Source organism: Ascaphus truei, chromosome 1 (genome assembly GCF_040206685.1).
Source record: "Ascaphus truei isolate aAscTru1 chromosome 1, aAscTru1.hap1, whole genome shotgun sequence".
Lineage (NCBI taxonomy): Eukaryota > Metazoa > Chordata > Amphibia > Anura > Ascaphidae > Ascaphus > Ascaphus truei.
This window is the reverse complement of record NC_134483.1, coordinates 192,736,290-192,756,149: the sequence shown is the minus strand read 5'-3', so window position 1 is coordinate 192,756,149 and position 19,860 is coordinate 192,736,290. Positions and strand designations below refer to the sequence as shown.

The window sequence follows — 19,860 nt, the reverse complement described above, 5'->3', positions numbered from 1 at the left end:
GGGTTTATGATGGACTCCGGTAAACTTCAAGCAGTCACTGAATGGCCAAGACCCAACTCTCTCAAGGCCATACAACGTTTTTTTAGGGTTCGCTAATTATTATCGTAAGTTTATACAGAGTTTTTCTACCATTGTGGCACCCCTTACTGCGCTCACCAAAAAAGGGGCTGATCCTTCTGCTTGGTCATCCGAGGCCATCTCCGCCTTCGAGACACTCAAGGAAGCCTTTATATCCCCACCTATTCTCCGTCATCCCAACATTGAACTTCCCTTTGTCCTGGAGGTCGACGCTTCTGATTGCGGCGCTGGTGCCGGTCTCTCTCAGAGACCCACACCACAAGATAAGTTACATCCCTGTGCATATTTTTCCAAGAAATTCTCGTCTGCCGAGAGGAACTATGACGTGGGTAACAGGGAACTTCTGGCCGTGAAGATGGCTCTTCAAGAGTGGAGACACCTGCTGGAGGGGTCGAAAGAGCCGTTTACTATTCTCATGGACCACAAGAACCTTCTTTACATAGAGAACGCTCGACGCCTTGGTCCGCGACAGGCTCGTTGGGCTCTTTTTTTTTTCTCGATTCGATTTTCACCTTTCCTATATCCCCGGGACCAAGAACGTAAAGGCAGACGCACTCTCCCGAATACATTCTTCTGAAGAGAGGCCAGAGGAATCTTTGGAGACTATCCTTCCGCTTGAGAGGATTCTCGCCACGTCTTCTTTCAAGAATCTTGACAAGATTTTGCACTCCCAGAGACGCATTCCTAAGGACTTGGTCGTTCCCGACAACAAACTCTTTGTACCTTCAAAATTAGTTCCAGAGGTCCTGTCTTGGGGTCACTCCTCTAAATCTGCAGGTCATCCAGGTTTTAAGAAAACTACTGATCTCATTCGTCGGAATTTCTGGTGGCCAAGGATGTCTCAAGATATTCTGGAGTTTACCCGCGCCTGTCCCACGTGCGCTCAAAGCAAGACTCTCCGTCAAAAGCCTCAGGGTTTTCTGTTACCCCTTCCAGTTCCCGACCGCCCCTGGTCCCACATTTCGATGGACTTCATCGTGGAGTTGCCCAGGTCCAGAGGAATGAACACTATCTTGGTGGTCGTGGACAGGTTCTCGAAGATGTCCCATTTCATTCCACTTAAAGGATTACCCACCTCCCCCGCCCTTGCTGATATCTTTACGGAGCAGATTTTCCAGATTCATGGGATCCCTTCGTCCATTGTTTCTGACAGAGGTTCTCAGTTCGTATCCAAATTTTGGAGAGCTTTCACGAAGAGATTGGGCATCTCTTCTTCTTTCTCTTCCGCCTATCATCCTCAGTCCAATGGACAAACGGAGAGAATCAATCAATCCCTGGAGAAGTACCTGAGATGTTTCATATCCGATTTCCAGGATGATTGGGCTCAACTCCTCCCTTGGGCAGAGTATGCCGTCAATTCTGCCAAGAACGAGTCCACCCGGGAGTCGCCCTTTATAAATTATGGGTTCCACCCTCCCTGTCTTCCCATCCCCAACATTCCTTCTGGAGTACCAGCCGTAGATGAACGCATTTCTTCCCTCCAAACCGCATGGTCCAGGATTCAGTCTACCCTTCTCAACTCCTCCTGCAGATCGAAACTACAGGCCGATCGTCGTCGTCGTTTGGCGCCCAGTTACAAACCAGGGGATTTGGTATGGCTCTCCTCTAAGAATATCCACCTCAAGGTACCATCTCCTAAACTGGCACCTAAGTTCCTTGGTCCCTTCCCTATTTGTGAACAAATCAATCCCGTGGCATACCGGCTCCAACTACCACCCAGTATGAAGATTCCCAATGTCTTTCATGTGTCCCTCTTAAAACCATTAATCTCCAGTCACTTCTTTCCAGATCAGACTCGTAAACCGGATCCCATTACTGTACAAAATAACGAGGAATACGAAGTTCACTCTCTTTTGGATTCTCGCATATCCAGGGGTCAGCTCCAGTTCTTGGTGCAGTGGAAGGGCTTTGGCCATGAAGAGAGATCCTGGGTACCTTCAAAGGACATTCATGCCCCGGCCCTTCTTAAGTCCTTCAGGAAAAAGTTTCCAGAGAGACCGTTCTTGGACCATACTGAGACCGTTCCTGAAGAGGGGGGTACTGTCAGGAATCGGCGTTCTCCTCGCTCCCCACACAGAGCACTCCCTCCCCGCAGGGTGCCCCTGGACACACAAAACAATCCTGCCTTACCGGCCTCCACGGCTCCCCGCCCCTGCCGCGGGATCACTCCCCTCGGCGATTCCTCTGCTCAGCGCCGGGGGCGCCCACGCCCTCCTGCACGCACACCTGCACCATCCACTGGCTCGGTTCACGCGCATACACGAGTTACAGAGCACGCTCAGTCTGCACACTCTTATTCCCGTCCCTCAGGCTCCGCCCCCGCACACTGCACGGGCATACTCAGGTTACCAACAAGACTCACCTGGCCTGTTATGCCTGCACCAATCTGCAGTGTTTCCTGTAGCTCTTCCTGTCCCGCCTCCGTTCCTAATTGGACCTTCCTGCTTTATCTAGCTCCTCTCTGCTCTCAGTCTTTGCTCGACATAGTCTCTGTATTGAAGTACTTCTGGATTCTCTCAGTGTTTTCACAGGTTCTGACGCAGCTAGTACGACTACCCCCTCTGGCTCTCGATCTCGACACTCCTTGGACAACGCATACTCTGGTAATCCCTTGAACACGGCTTGGACTACGACCTATATCCACTCTCCACTCCCTGACTTCGGTAAGGCATCCTTCACTCTATCTCTACAACTGGTACCGGCAAGTATTGTCTACCTTACTACACCTGGCCTGGCAACGCTTCATACCACACTCCGGACACGCTCCCTTTGCTGCGGGTGCGTGTATTACCACTTCCCCCTTCAGCTCACGGGACGGGTCTGGTCTGCGGGCAGCACCGGCGTAACAGCTGTCTAGCTATATTGACCAGGGAATCCTTCGCGGTCAAGACCTGGGCCTTTCTGGACTCTGGGTAAGGCGGTAATTTCATCGACCAAAGTTTCGTGGAGAAACATGACATTCCGTTGGAACAAAGAAAATCTCTGGTAGCTTTGGAAGTGATAGATGGCAGACCGTTACAACCAGCATTCATTTCCTTAGAGACACTTCCACTATAGTTGGAGACCGGTACGGGCCATACGGAAAAGATTCGACTGAATGTAATCCACTGCCCCAATATTTCTGTTATTCTGGGATTACCGTGGCTTCAAATTCATAACCCTTTCTTGGATTGGGCGGAGTCTCGGCTCGTCCAATGGTGTTCACGATGCCGAAGTAACTGTTATGTTCCTTCCCAAACACTGGATGCTACTTCAGTTCCGTCTGAGGAGAAAACCAACCTACCCTGTATCTACTCCTCCTTTCGCGATGTATTCAACAAAGTTCAGTCCAAGGAGCTGCCTCCACATTGTTCGTTCGACTTTGCCATTGATCCTTTGCCTGGGTTGGAACCTCCCAGAGGAAGTTCATATCCGCTGTCATCTCCAGAAAACCGCTCCATGAAGGAATACATTCAGGAAAACCTTAAGAGGGGATGCATCCGGAAGTCTTCTTCTCACGCTGGCACAGGGTTTTTCTTCGTTAAAAAGAAAAATGGAACGCTGTGTCCGTGCATTGACTACAGAGGACTCAACAAGATCATGGTAAAGAGTAAAGAATCGATATCCATTACCACTCATTTCTGAACTGTTTGACAGGTTGCAAGGAGCCTCTATTTTTACCAAATTGGATTTACGAGGGGCTTATAATTTTGTGAGAATTCATCAGGGTGATGAGTGAAAGACGGCTTTTAATACACGTGATGGACACTACAAGTATCTTGTTATGCCATTTGGACTTTGCAACGCTCCGGCAGTATTTCAGAACTTTGTGAACAAGATATTTAGGGATCTCCTCGACAAATACGTCATCGTATACCTGGATGATATACTGATCTTCTCTAAATCAGCACAAGAACATCCAGGCAATGTGATGCAAGTTCTAAGACGGTTGCGGGAGAATCATCAGTTCGCTAAATTAGAAAAATGCCAATTCCATCAATCCAGTACCTTGTTTCTGGGATATATCATCTCGGATACGGGATTAGCCATTGATCCAGCCAAAGTAAAAGCCGTTCTGGAGTAGCCACACCCCCTCAGCCTGAAATGTGTTCAGCTGCTTCTAGGCTTTGCAAATTTATCACCGCCGATTTATACAGAAATTTTTCATCCGTCCTGGCGCCTATCACCACATTAACCAAGAAAGGGGCGGATCCTTCTCAATGGTCTGCAGAGGCAGCAGATGCATTTGACAGACTAAAGACAGCCTTCCCTTCGGCTCCAGTTCTAGTGCACCGGTTCCCGCTTTACCCTTCATCCATGAGGTAGGCACATCAGATGTGGGGCCAGGAGCGGTACTCTCTCAGTGGAAAAACCCAAAGGCCAAATTGCATCCTTGAGCAATCTTCTCCAAAAAAATTCACCCCAGCCAAACGGAATTATGATGTGGGCAACTATGAACTCTTGGCCATAAAAAGGCTTTGCAGGATTGGAGACACTTGTTGGAGGGTACCGAAAACCCGGTGACTATCCTCATCGATCACAAAAACCTCTTATACATCGAGGGCGCTTGTCGATTGAGGTCAGGGAAGGCGAGGTGGTCATTCTTCTTCTCTCGTTTCAACTTTATTATTTCTTATCTACCATGGTCCAAGAATATAAAAGCGGATTCTCTTTCTCGCCAATTCCTGGTCGATGACACCGCAGAGGACTGCGAAGAAACCATTCTTCCTCCGGCGCACATCATCTCGGCCATTACCTTTGACTCTCTCTAGAGGACATTATTCGGGATCAATCTCTAATTCCAGAGGGCCTCAAGATCCTGGATGGACGTCTTTTGGTGTCGCCAGCTTTTCAACAAAAGGTCTTGGAGAGGGGTCATAGTTCCAAAAGCTCGGGTCATCCTGGCGAAAGGAGTCTTGATGGAGCGGCCATTAGTCGAACACTTCACGCGTCATGTACATCGGAATCCCGATTTGAAACCGTGGGATGAATTCCAGCCTTCCCGCACTAAGATGCGAGCACGGCGAGAGCAGAAAAATGAATTTTAGTGTTCTGGCTTTTAAAAACATGAAATTGACACAGTAGCACAGTACTGTACACATTACAATTCATCCATTTTATTGCAAACAAAGAGACAGAATCCATGAAATTAAAACAAAACATCCGCGATAAGCGCATGTGCCTGGAGCGATTAGCCGCGTTTCATGCTGCGTGGGGAACAGCAGAGAACACAAAATCGGCGCCGAGATGTGTTCACATAACGGCCGCTCCATCAGTACCATCGAATTACTGTAACGGAAATTCTGGTGGCCAGACATCTGGAAGGATACGAAGAACTTCGTGGCCTCTTGCCGTATCTGCGCCCTGACCAAAACACTCAGGAGTCGTCCTACGGGGCTATTACAACCTCTTCCGATTCCAGACCGGCCGTGGACTCACATTTCTATTGTCTTTTTGGTGGGGCTGCCCTTATCTAAGGGCATGACCACGATCTTGGTGCTCATGGATAGGTTCTCCAAACAAGCTCACTTCATTCCTCTGAAGAGATTACCTAATGCAGCTAAACTTTCAGAGGTATTATTTTAGAAAATATTCTGACTCCATGGAGCCCTTCAAGTAATAGTGTCAGATCGGGGCTCTCAATTCATTTCCAAGTTCTGGAGGGCCTTGTGCCAACAACTTGGAGTGTCCTTACACTTTTCGTCCGCTTATCACCCCCAGCCATTGGAAAAATAGAGCGGACTAATCAGTCCTTGGAACAATATATCCGTTGTTTCATCTTGGACACTCAAGATGATTAGGCAGACGTCTTAACTTGGCAGAATTCTCCCTTCATAATTTACGGAGTGACTCATCTCAAAAATTTCCATTCTTCGCTAATTATGGTTTTCATCCCTCAGCTCTTCCCTCATCAGGAGCTGCATCCGGAGTCCCAGCCATGGATAACCAGATCCAACAACTACAGGAGTTATGGGGGAAAATCCAGAACAACCTTCAGAAAGCGGTATCCACGTAAAAGAGGCAAGCAGACCGGCATCGTCGTGAGATACCAGCATACAATCCTGGTGACAAGGTATGGCTTTCTACCAAAAACATCAGGTTAAAAGCACCTACGGCTAAGCTATCTCCCAGATTTATTGGCCCATTTGTCATCATCGAGAGGGTCAATCTGATGGCATACCGGCTACACCTCACAGCCTCTATGAAGATCCCATCGGTATTTCATATGTCACAGGATGAGACAGAATCCCAGGTCTCCTGTTCCTACATCTCCTCCGGAATCTGTCCTGGTGGAGAAACAACAGGAGTTCATGGTTCAGATGATCCTTGACTCCAGGTTATCCTGAGGCACAATCCAATACCTGGTCCATTGGAAGGACTTTGGCCCCGAGGAACGTTCCTGGATCTCCAGGGATGGACTTCACGCCCCCGCCTGGTTCGGGCATCACCGGAGTCAGCCCTCGAAACCATCTCAGGTGCATCTGGAGGTAGCTCCTGAAGGGCGGGGGGAGAATACTGTGAGGATCGGACGCAGGATCCCGTCCAGAGTTTGATTCAGACTTGCTGCAGGCTTCCCTCATCAACTCCTGCTGTGTGCACTCTGAACAGCAATAAATCAGAACTCTGGTTTCACTTTCAGCCTCTGCTGACCAGCAGTTCAGCGATTGGCTTATTCACCCTTTTTCTATGCTCAGTCTTTGCTTCTGCAATTTGGCCGAGCATAACAGTTTGTACCGTGTGACGTTGTGCTGGTTGCAAGTACTCTGTTATCCCTTGTCCTGCCTTTGCCGTTCTGTGCTTTGTCTTTCCTTGCAGTTCACCTGGACCCTTGCTACGGATTTACCTACTACCCTCCTGTCTCCTACACTCAATCTCGGCTTGGATACCTGAAACGCAAACTTCTACTACCCTCAACTTCGGATACTCTTTGACAAAGGGATTGTCTCCCGAAACACATCAGAGTGTTCTTTTGTACCCCTCACTTACCATGGATTAAAGGTTTTTTAACAGTTTTGCAGGTGTTTAGCCCCCGTTTTCTTACACAGCTGTGCTCCATTTTGGATCCTCGGATCGTCTTCTTTGATACTTATTGGCGTGATGCACGCATCCGGATGAGCTGCTACTAATGTGAGTACTCCATTCTCCATATCATTTTGAGGAGTTTATGACCATCTCTACAGTGCCACTCCAGGGTGTTTGTCCCAGTGGTATCATAGATATGACCATGATCATTGATACATAGGTCTGTCTTTATCACAGGGACTGTTATACTTTCCACTCATATAGGTGATATATGCACCGGTCTCATGAGTCTCACTAAGCTTTAATCAGAGCTCAGTCCCACTTCAAGTGATATTCTATACCAGAATCTTCATGTACTATTGTCCATTTGCCTACTGAGCACCGATATTTGGGACTAGTTCCCTTCTACTCTGTACTCATCTCTCCAATCCTGACCCGGCTAGCCACGAATACGCATCTGCATTCCGGACACAACTTTGCGGCTCCAGGTCGGTGTTTCTATATCCCCACCTCGGCCTTGTGGCTCAGTCCAGTTTGTGGCGAGCACCCATTACAGGGTGTGTCTACAGTTTTGCCCTGCCACAGCAATTTAAAAAAAATGGGGTGTGTGCCGAGCACGTGCGTTAGTAGTGAAACTTGTGTTTTGTCACTCTCAAAAGTCTTTCATTCAATCAAAATCATAAAAATCAAAATACAAATTTAAGTGATAAAACGCAAAGATGTTAGATTTAGAACGTGCCTGCTTGGCACACACCATCCTTTTTTTTAATAATCATTACAGTTACTATATTATATTCATCTATATACATTTCATGTGTTACTGTATATGTTTACACACTGCTTTATTATAAATGGTAGATTTATAATTGTTTTGCTATTTGTACTTCTATAGTGTGTGTTTGTAAACAGGGGGGGAAAATTCTACCTATTGCTTTCTTACTATAGAAAGTATGCAGCCATTGCCCAGCAGTGCTCATGCTACAGACCTGGGAGTAAAACAAGAAGTCAGTGCTCATAGTATATTTATACACTATACGCTTTCTAAAGTTTATTTTACCAACATAAGTTACTCAATGTGAGAGTTTAAGCCAGTGAGTTTCAACCGGGGTTCCGCGAGCACCCCTCAGGGGTTCCACGCCCGTGAGGCGGGGGTTGGGAGGGGGGTGCTGGGACAACTCTTCCAGCTGTCCCAGACCCGGCAACACCCCCAACAGCAGTGAGCTGGCATCAGGAACAACAGCAGCTGCCCGATCACTGCTCTTTCCTCTCCCTGCTTCTGTCATCAACTTCCAGCTGACAGGAGGGAGAGGAAGCATCACACAGGCTCTCATCACAGGATCCCTTAAAGAGACAGTGTGTGTATGTGTGAGGGTGTGTGTCTCTGTGTGGGGTATAAACCAAGGTATTTAGGAGCTATGGGGGGTTATGCAAGTCAGTGATTTTCAATGTGTTTGTGCTGGATCGGCATCCAGAGCCTGGTCATGTTGCTAATGAAATGGAAGTGTTGAAGGGCCACCTCTGCGCATTCACAACCTACACTGGGCGTCTCTGTGCATGGCTGGCGGTGCTGGGTGGGACTTCGCATGCATCTGTGTCATGGACAGATACTGCGCGTGCCATGTCTGCACATGCGTTGAATGTTATGGCCGCGTGTGCGCATGCCTGGACATCCTTTCTTCTCTGCACATGCGTGATCATTAGCTGTCGCGTCTGCGCATGCGTAGCCAGAGACTGCAGCTAGGTATGGGAATTTATAACAGAAACACTCATTAAAGGGTAGAGCCCCTTCAAATTTCCTTGTGCTGCAGAGATTCACTCCAGGTATATGAAGTCCATTTAAATCAGCAACATGATAACAGACCATAAGGGGTTAATACATATGATGAACAGCAAATGAGTCTACTGACTCTCCCCTAGTATGGGAGCAGCCTGGCAACATACAGAGGGTTGACCCAGTAGGTTACGTAACCTGCTAGGGACCCCATAAATGTATAAATAGTGCACTAAAAGTGGCTGTTAACCCTGGGGTGCTTAAGAATAAGAAATAAACTTACTCAGTTCTTTCATTGGTCTGTTCCAGTTGGCATGCTCCAGGCTTGTGAGCAATAAAGTAGCAGGATATCCTCTCCATAGGAAAGTAATCAGCGGGCACTGCTTGGACAAAAAATGGCAAGAAGGCTGGACTGTGCAAAAAATATAAAAGCCTTTATTGGTTCCCGGCAAACATGGATAAAAAAGGGGAGAAGGAGTCCCCCCTCAGCGCTCTGACGCGTTTCGTCCGCACAGGGACTTGTGCGGACGAAACATGTCAGAGCGCTGAGGGGGGACTCCTTCTCCCATTTTTTATCCATGTTTGCCGGGAATCAATAAAGGCTTTTATATTTTTTGCACATTCCAGCCTTCTTGCCATTTTTTGTCCAAGCAGTGCCCGCTGATTACTTTCCTATGGAGAGGATATCCTGCTAGGTATGGGAATTTGACTACCATACTTACTGATTATGACTTGTGCGCATGCGCAGGCAGCGATGGACACTTGTGCAGGCCAATTCTACACATGCGTACTCACTTCCCTTTCAGTTTTTTTCCCTACGAGATATTTGTAGGTGCCAGTACCAGCTAAGAAGTTTTGCTTCAAAAATCACATTGTAAATTGTTGCATAATTAATTAAAGTTAACACCTGCAGACGCACTTACCAGAATTCCCTCCTACTGTCTCTGTACGTTCTTCCTACCTATCAATTAGATTGTAAGCTCCTTGGAGCAGGGACTCCACTGCTAATGTTATGTAACAAAGAAGCATGCCTAAGCATGTAGGTGTGAACACTGAAAGCACCAATAATAAATAGCCCCTTATATACTGCTCTTTACTTCTCCTTCTGGCACCTTTACTGTGTGCTTTAATTTTTGATGATGCACTTATATTATAACTTTTTGAATTCGCATGCCTGTTTTGTAAAATTCTGCATATATATGTGGTAATATACATGCAAACTACACAAACCTTCTCCCCTCCCCACTCTAGATACATGACCAAAGTGACATTTATTGCAATTATGCGAGTGTAAATTGTAAGGAATCAGGGGTCACGTCCGCCATGATGTGACCCCCCCTACCTTCCGTGGGGTCCGCTGCCACCGCTGCTTCTTCCCTTCGGCGGTATCCCCATCATGGTGTCGCTCGCCGCCTCCGGCACACACGCAGGCAGCCACCATCTTGCCGGGACGCACGCAACTCTCTCTTACAGAGCGCGCGTCTCCAACTATAATTTATTCACCCCACTCTGCCATTAGCCACGCCCCCCAGCATCCGCACTCACGCCCCCTGGCACAGCTGTGCCAGAAAATCAAATACAATGCCGTCCAACCACAGAGTGCTCCACGGCACACCTCTGCGCTGCCCCCTGCCTCTATTGGACCACATACCTTTATTATCCCAGCCCTTCCTTTGGCTCATTGCTCTGCATAATCTCCTCTCAAGCAGTTGTGGTTTCTGTGACGTGCTTTCGTTTGTACTCCTTTCAGGTTTTGACCCGGGCTTGGCTGATTACTCTCTCTGGCTCTCGACCCCGGCTTCCACCTCACTACGTTTACCTCTAAGACCCTCGGACTCGGCTTTAGCACTACGACCACCCGGACCTCTCCAATCCTCAACCCTAGGCTACGGAACCCACTATGGCATTCCTACTACCCCGGATCCGGCAAGTACTAATCTTTCTATATCTATACTTCCTGGTCGACTACGCTACCACCACACTCCAAAAACGCTCTCTCCGATGCGGGTGCGTGTCTCTATACATCCCACCTCAGTGCAGGGGAAGGGTCTGGTCTGTCGGCAGCACAAGCGTAACATGAATACAGTATGCCCTTCCCTCTACACTACCTATATCTCAAAATACTTCCCCTAGTACATGCTTTCCTTGCCTGCTTTACAGTTTTCAAAGATTCTCCCACGCCTCTACCTTTTCTGGCACTTTCTCTTGATTGGACTTTCATTAATTAGGACCTGAATCTTCATTAAACTTTATTAAATATGAACGCCGCACATATTTTGGATTATTGCTAAATATATACTGAACAATTATTTAATACAGCCCCGCAAATAATTTGTTGTTTACCTTATCATGGTGTGCTGTAAATGAATGATATTTTCGTCCACTTGGTTTTTCTCCTTTGACTTCACAATGTTGCCACATCAAAGTACCTAAAGTTAATCATAGCAAGAGAATATACTAGGTGCTATATGTGCTGCTTTACAACACTGCTATTTGAACAAAAGATCACTTTTAGTTTGGATTACAAAATGTGATTACAGTTTTATTTCATAATTGTTTGGCACAGGAAAAGTAGTAATGCTTTTAAATTGGAATGATTGTTTTGGAGACGTGCTTTGTGGAACAAGATAATCTCTTCATCAAGTCAATGGGGGTCATGTAGCAAAGTCTCCCAGCTGCAAAACTGGGGTATAAAAGCAGCACCAGATCAGAGATGCAACCAATCAATATAATCAGGATGGCATCTTTTTTACATTATGCACCCCATGCCAGAAAATATTTGATCTGTGCACCCCCAATGAATACATCATCTTACTGACTACTCGTTAGAGTATTGCTAACAAAACTGTTTGCCTGATCCTAGGCAGTACATAACACCCACGCTAAGATGCAGTATGGGATCTTACTAGTTGTGCAGTCCCACACAGGCTAAGGAATGCACAATTACTACCTGGTATCCGCCATTACATATTTATTGGAGACTCCTAACGGGCCCCCTTTTGAACAAACAATTGGTTTATGGACAATGGATCCATTGGTTTATATGGGATTTTTCTCTTCGCTAAATGGTGGTGCTAATTTTGGTGGACACTTTGTGTCTCTATTTTGCAACCGTAAGACTTTAGTGCATAACTCCCAATATGTTCAGTTCAACTGTATTTTGGAAGCTGTTTTTGGTGGAATTCATTAGGTGAATTCTGCGTAGTGAGCACTGTATATGGATTACCACCAATTTGACACTCCTAAAAGAGGGAAAAATACGGTCACTGATGAGTCATTATCAAGATTCCACTTCTAACAGAAGAGAGGCAGACCTCCTAAGACGAAAGTGAACTGACCCTAGCATTGTTTTGTTGTCAAAGTAATTACAGTATGACGCCATGTCAAAAGCCCAAATATATATATATTCCTGAGAAAGTCCCCAAGCATTTAGTGGGAAGAGGTTACCTATTTTATGAATTATAATTTTATTTATCATTTGATTCATATTGCGCCAACAGTGTAAGCAGCGCTTTACAAAATTACAATACAAGGTCAAGTACAAACAAAGGGGATAAGCACAACAGGTAAATTACAAAATAAGGCAAAGGGAGATATGTTCTGAATCCATGATTTAATAAGTGTTTGCTATTCTCAACCAGATAGTGTCTACCACCGGAGAAATAGTACAGTGAGATCTGTTCTGCTGCTGATTATAGAGTTTACAGTGTATGTTACTTAAGGAATAATGCACTGGCAGGAATACTGCTTGGAATCCTTATTTAGCTGCAAGAACATTTTTGCATTGCGCTAGTATTTCCCTACTTGTATCATACTTAAATTGTGTCTACTGTATATAGCACTAACAATGCATATCAAATATCTCTTGTTCCTTCTGGGTATCTGGTGTCATAATTGGCCAGGCTACTGTAACCTCCTTAATGTGGTTAAAGCAATGATGCCACTACTCAGTAAGGTACTGTAGGTTTCCAGCTTTCTAACAAACAAAGATTAAGGTAGTACAATTAATAACACTTCACACTTTGTACGAGCAATTCATACAATTTGTATGGATTGCACTGTTTTTGTCACTTGTTTTTGCAAAAAGAGACCATTAAGTATTATTGAATTTTTAAATTACAGTAACAAATGAAATGCTGAAAAATACCTGTGTCCAACATATACACATCGTTGTAGTAAATATATTCCCCAGAACAGCCTCCAAACATGTATATTTGTTCTCCAACTGTAGCAAATACATGTCCCGACCTGAAAATAACCAGGCATGGGATATTGTAAATAGATGGAAATGGAAACAGAAATTCAGGAGCTTATGTAAATCCCAGCACTAATAACAATGAAAGATAAACTGGTACACCGTGAATGTAAAACTAAAGGTGAAGGAACATGGCTTGATAGGAAACCTAACACAGATAATAACAGATATGCTTGATTTAATTTATGTACAGTACGTCTAAAATTTTAGGCGACTCACATATATTCTTTGGAAAAACATATCAAATACATGATTGTATTAAAGGTACTGTAGTAATTACACAAAGTTTATTTATTGACATGTCCGTGTAACCTAATTGATATGGATAAGACTATACTTCAAGTACGCCATAGAATAATGGAGCGTGGGAGACTTATTGACAAAGGGATCATGCAAGTAATCCGGATTTACTTACATTTATAGGTCTAGAATATATCTTCTCCTCCCTCCATCCCTCACCACCCCTCTGTAGAGGGGGGGGGAGAAAACGGAGATTATTACAGCGGGAATACTTTTAGATTTTTTAATTAAAGGCTAGCCATTGTTTTTTTTTTATATGTATGATTTTACCCATTTTTTTCTAGTATATGTAATTTTAAATCTGCAATTGTGGGTGGTGTCGCGATTGAGAAATGGGATATTTTTAAACCCTCCTTCTGGGAATGTAAGTTTAATTTTGAGCCTTGAAAAAGAGCTTTAGGGCACGAAACAGCTATTGGCGTTTTGTGTTTTTTGAGCCTCTTCTTGCTGGTGTCTCCCCATATACAGTATGTATCTTTTGTTATAACTTTGTGGATAAATAAAGCTTGCACTTTTTAATTTCTGGAATTCGTGAGTGCTCTGGCGCAACTTTCTTCTTGGGAAAAATGATGGAAAGACAGTTTGTACCAATACAAAGCTAGACCTTTTCGCATAAAGTAGGAATGTTTTATGGGGTTTTTATTTATTTATTTTTTGCATGGCTGTGTCACGACTATCTGTGAGTTGAGTCAGTATCTAATCATACCAGTTTCTGCAGAAATCAAAGCAAATGTAAAAATGGTACTTATGTTGTACAATTGTCTCAACCCTTTCTTAACAATCCACTAAAATGTCCTGTACAGTATACTAATACAAATGATAATTACACTATGTTTCATTTGGCATTTTTCTCAACACATCAATTACAAGCAAGTATGTCTGATCAGCTCAAGCTAACACTGGAACAGTGATTTTACTTGTGATTTGCAGAGCAATCATTGTTATGGGAATACACACTTTGCATAGGTAATAGGTGCTATATTGCGGACCATCAATTCATTAGGCAACATGCAACCAATCAATATAATTAGGATGGCATCGATTAGGCTCTCTGATTTCATTGAGACATTTGACACAAATGATCTATTATTCAGTATTGCAGATTTTATACGTAACAATAAATTGCATAAAACATACAGAACACCTACAAGCTCATATTGAACCCCCAAAATACTGACAACATATACACAGGTAAACCCCGTTATAACGCGGTCCTCGGGGTCCACCCCGAGACCACCGCGTTAATAACGGGGTCGCGCTAATTTAAAAAAAAAATGGCCGCCGCGTGCCTGTTCGGGAGGGAGTGAGGAGGGAAGGAAGGAAGAGGTGTCCGGAAGCCCTACATGCGGGCCACATGCCTCCTCCCTTTCCCTCCCAGCCCCTTCCCGCGAGAGGGAGGCCCGGGGAACAGAAGAAAAAAAAACTGCCGGAAGTCATCAGCTCCGGCGCGAGAGGGAGGCCCGGGGAACAGGTGATCAGTCGCCTCGACCCCTGCAGCACCAACCCCCCCAGCACCGTCACCACCCTCCCCCTCGCAGGACCGGGCCCCCTCGCCCCGCCGCATCGCAGGGCCCCGCCACCCCCCCCTCCACCCCCCAATGACGTCCCACGCCCCAGGCCGTACCGCCAACCTACCTGCCCCCCCGCGCTGCACCGGGCCATCCCACCAGCCCCCGCAGCATCGGGGGCCCCCGCAGCCATCACCCCCAGCGGCACGCAGCGCCCCCCCCCTGTAGCCACATGCCTCACCAATCATCCCCAAGGTAAGGCTGATTTATGTGTGTGTGTGTGTGTGTGTGGTGTGTGCGGTGTGAGCAATAAGCAGTGTGTCAGTGTGAGCAATGAGCAGTGTGTCAGTGTGAGCAATGAGCAGTGTGTGTGCAGTGTGCAGTGTGTGTGCAGTGTGTGTGCAATGTGAGCAATGTGCAGTGTGTCAGTGTGTGCAATGAGCAGTGTGTGTCAGTGTGAGCAGTGTGTGTGCAGTGTGCAGTGTGAGCAGTGTGAGCAATGAGCAGTGTGTCAGTGTGAGCAATGAGCAGTGTGTCAGTGTGTGCAGTGTGAGCAATGAGCAGTGTGTGTGCAGTGTGCAGTGTGGGTGCAGTGTGGGTGCAGTGTGGGTGCAGTGTGGGTGCAGTGTGTGTGCAGTGTGTGTGCAGTGTGTGTGCAATGTGAGCAATGTGCAGTGTGAGCAATGAGCAGTGTGTGTGCAGTGTGTGCAGTGTGAACAATGAGCAGTGTGTGTGCAGTGAGTGTGTGCAGTGTGCAAAAAAAAAACTAAATTATTATTATTTTTTTTAAATATTTTTTTTAAAATTATTTATTTATTTTTTTAAACGGGAGCCACGGGAAAACCGCGTTATAACCGAATCGCGGTATAGCGAGGCGCATTATAACGGGGTTTACCTGTATAAGCATATAAGTTTCACAGACGAGTGCTACTGAGCATGGCAATATATATATTTAAAACCAGAGACATAACATAAAACACAGACAAAGCTCAGTGCACATCCAGAAAAACTCATATACGGTCATAAACTGCTGTGCAGTTGGCTCCAGGGCTTACAACAATTTGGCCAAAATGTTAAACTAAAAGACCATTTAATTTAATAGTTATCTATACATGTATATTTAGGCACTGTACCGTATATGAGTTTTTCTGGATGTGCACTTTGTCTGTGTTTTATGTTATGTCTATGGTTTTAAATATATATATTGCCTATGCTCAGTAGCACTCCTCTGTGACCTTATATGCTTATATATATGTTGTGGTTATTTTGGGGGTTCAATATGAGCTTGTAGGTGTTCTGTATGTTTTATAATTCTTGTTCAGCTAGTCTTAGCTGATTGGAGGGTGGCAACCTCCTACCTAATTGAAGCTCACTCCCTCCCACATTTAAATGGTTAAAAGCTCACTCCATGGCATCTCCCACTCTCAGGGGAACTTGCCTGCTGGCAGTGTGATTGTGACAAATCTATTAAAGAGTGCTTTTCCTGGTAATGTACAGGTTAATAAAAGCTTCAATCAGACTTAGAACTTTTGCAACTTATATTGACAGATTTACTATAAATCATTCTTCCTGGCAATGCACAAGTTATTAAGAATCTATATTAGTGTAGGGACCCTTGAAACGTGGTCTGCCGTGCAGTTGGCTCAAGGGCTTACAACAATTTGGCCAAAATGTTAAACTAAAAGACCATTTTATTTATTTGTTATTTATACATGTATATTTAGGCACTGTACCGTATATGAGTTTTTCTGGATGTGCACTGAGCTTTGTCTGTGTTTTATGTTATGTCTCTGGTTTTAAATAAATTGCATAAGCCTGAACCTATTACATTCTCTAGTTGGTTTAGGAGCAGTTACTATATTTGCTTCTTTAAGTGCTAAGAGTATATCTAGTAGTTCTCATTAAGTCTTGATGCTCTATGCCAACTAAGAATATACAAAATACATTTATAGATAACATCCTATAAAATAATTGATTACTGAAAAGTTAAAAGTATGTTTAGAAGTAACACAAATCTTCGGTAGGCAAACAATATTTTATCTGAAGATTGAGCAGTTAATAAAAATTTTACATTTTATATATAATGTATGTTCCAAATCATTGCAGAGTTAAAAACCAATAAGATTACTACATTTCTATTTAGTCTAAAAATTGGTTACTTACCTAGCATCAGGTATTGAGCCAGAAGCCTTAACTGGCACCCAGATTTCAGATACTAAATCAAATCACAAAACATGTATAATGTATTGAATACAAAAATCAATGCCTAGTTCAAGCCAAATCATAACTTCATATTTTACTAAATTTCAAGCATAAAAAAGAATGTGAGTTACAATATATACAGGCATACCCTGCATTAACGTACGCAATGGGTCCACAGCATGTATGTAAAGTGAAAATGTACTTAAAGTGAAGCATTACCTTTTTCCCCTCTTATCGATGCATGTACTGTACTGCAATCGTCATATACGTGCATTACTTTTGTAAATAACGTATTTGTAACAGGCTCTATAGTCTCCCCGCTTGCGCACAGCTTTGGTACAGGTAGGGAGCTGGTATTGCTGTTCAGGACGTGCTGACAGGCGCATGCGCGAGCTGCCGGCGATATGTCCTTACTCGCGAGTGTACTTAAAGTGAGTGTCCATAAACCGGGTATGCCTGTATGTTTAACCATATAATTCATATATCAATAGCTTTCTTTGCCTCACTAATAAGGAATACCCCATGTATTCGATCATCATTAGTTAATAAGATATTCTATTTATTACTGCACAAAAACAAATACAAAAGTGCATCAATCAATAGGACGCATAAGTAAAATATACATGAAAAACAGTGATATATAGTAACACAACTATAAATAAATGTATCAAATACAACCCCTTTGGAAGTTTCTGAGGTGCTTCTCCAAGGGAAAGACCCTTCACAAGGTCTCACAGGAACACAGATACAAAGAGTGGAGTGTAACTCCCAGGAACCACATGTGGGGTGGAAAAAAACACGAACTGTGCAATTTTGGGTATTAAAGTGTGTATTCTGAGGTAGAAGGGTAATAGATGCACTCACCGGTTAGCTGGATAAAGCTGGCATGTATTGTACTTAAACTGGGCAATCAGCAGTTAGACTTTGGGAATATGACATCAAGCCACAGGATATAATGGATATCCTATACCTAATGGTGTTTAAAGGGTGTCCAGGATCATTTAAGGCTAGTGGGTGTATCAGAAAGCCTCTCTAGTGCATTTATAGAAAGAAACCTGTGAGTGCATCTATTACCCTTCTACCTCTTTATTACACAGAATTTCACGATTTGTGTTTTTTTCTACCCCGTATGTGGTTCCTAGGAGTTGCGCTCCAATCTTTGCATATATTACTGCACACCTAAAACATAGAAACAATTTTATTCTATCTTTGATGCACTCTATATGGGGGAGGGTTTTTGCCTTTTTTTAGCCATCATATCCTGATTGTGTATACAAGTTTCACAATGCAGAATCAGTGACCAAGCTCAAACCCATGAGTCTAAAATGAGGAAACAGTCTTTCAGGGGGTCCACTGATTCTGTATCTTTCTTGGTTTAGCTGTATATGCTGTTTAACAAAGCAGACAAAATGTCTGGGGAATCTATGCAATGAAATAGATAGGGAGACAAACGTCACACACCTAATGGGTGCTCACTCACATGTCACGGCTAAAGTAACGTGAATTTTTTTTTATTTTGATTAGTGGAAGTTTTCCTTCACGTTATTGTAAAATTTCTGCTACAGATCACATTGCTTGGGAATAAATGAAAACAGATTTAGGTGAAAAACTATTGCCAGGTTATCATGAAATTATGCAACTTTTGCCACAATTTCACAAAATATCAATATTGGAAGAGCCATGTGACCATTTGCTTCTGTGTTGGAATTTGCCATGACTATTGGCTTTTGACGCTTGCCGAATTTTTAACAAAATTTGCCTTTATGATAAAATATTGGAAAATTTCAACTGTATCGTTCATCTTTGAGAAAAAAAAAACAAAAAAAATTCACACATCTCTAGTGACTATTGAGAACCCTTGTCTGTTCATACAATATGACTAGAGATGGACAAATCTGCCCCAATCCGTTTCCCGGATTTTTGCTGATGTTACCCCCCAAAATCCATTTTGTAAAATCCTCAACCAAATTTGGGCAGTTTTCATCAAAATCCGCCATTGGATACAACCCTTGGATGGATTTGTAGAATCCAATAACAGTACGATTGGATTCTACAAATCCGTCCACGGGTTGTGGAATCTGCGGAGTGATAATAATAAAATATCTGCAAACCGCGATTCGCCCTTTTTGACATTGATCTGTTGAAATCCGCGGACCAAAGTAAACGGCCAATTCGCTTCGGATCTAAATTCGCCCCCCAGAATTGACCATCTATGTATGACATGCAGCTGCATAAACGCAAACATACCAAACATACAAATGTAACATATTGTATGTAAAGTTTATCAGATGTAAAAGATACAAGTAGCAAATGAGACCCAGAAAAATTCAGCATCAAGTCATGGATCCAAAAATAAACTTTTCTTTATCGTCAACGACAGTTGCATAATATCTCAACATAGGTTGCTGGGAGATAATAAAACCACATACAGTAGGACAAATAGCCCAACATGTTTCTCCCTCTGGGCTTTTCAAGGGCTCTGCAAAACACCATGAGTTCCTTTATATACCCCTAATTTACCCCATGTGATCGCATAAGCCAATCCCAGAATCGTGCCTAAAAACATTGCAATACAAAAAATCTTTATACAAATGGTCAAAAAATATAAAGGAAGTTGTTACAAATAACACTCTACTCATGAAACTTTGTAAATGTATTTCGCTTTTCAGACTACTTGGTTCCAAAGTATTTAAGACTATTGTCCAATAAGGTTACAGATGCAGCAACGAGTATCCAAACACTTG

General features: G+C 43.9%; 1 protein-coding gene across 1 annotated transcript in view; it reads right to left on the bottom strand.

Moving 5' to 3' along the window:
* Positions 1–19,860, bottom strand: part of LOC142469995 (kelch domain-containing protein 3-like) — a 123,097-nt gene that overhangs the window by 60,096 nt on the left and 43,141 nt on the right. Inside the window, exons 8-10 of the mRNA XM_075576832.1 lie at positions 17,078–17,129; positions 12,999–13,099; positions 11,195–11,280 (exon numbers count right to left, since the gene is read on the bottom strand). Coding sequence (XP_075432947.1) covers positions 11,195–11,280; positions 12,999–13,099; positions 17,078–17,129 — 239 coding nt within the window. The remainder of the gene's footprint in view (positions 1–11,194; positions 11,281–12,998; positions 13,100–17,077; positions 17,130–19,860) is intronic.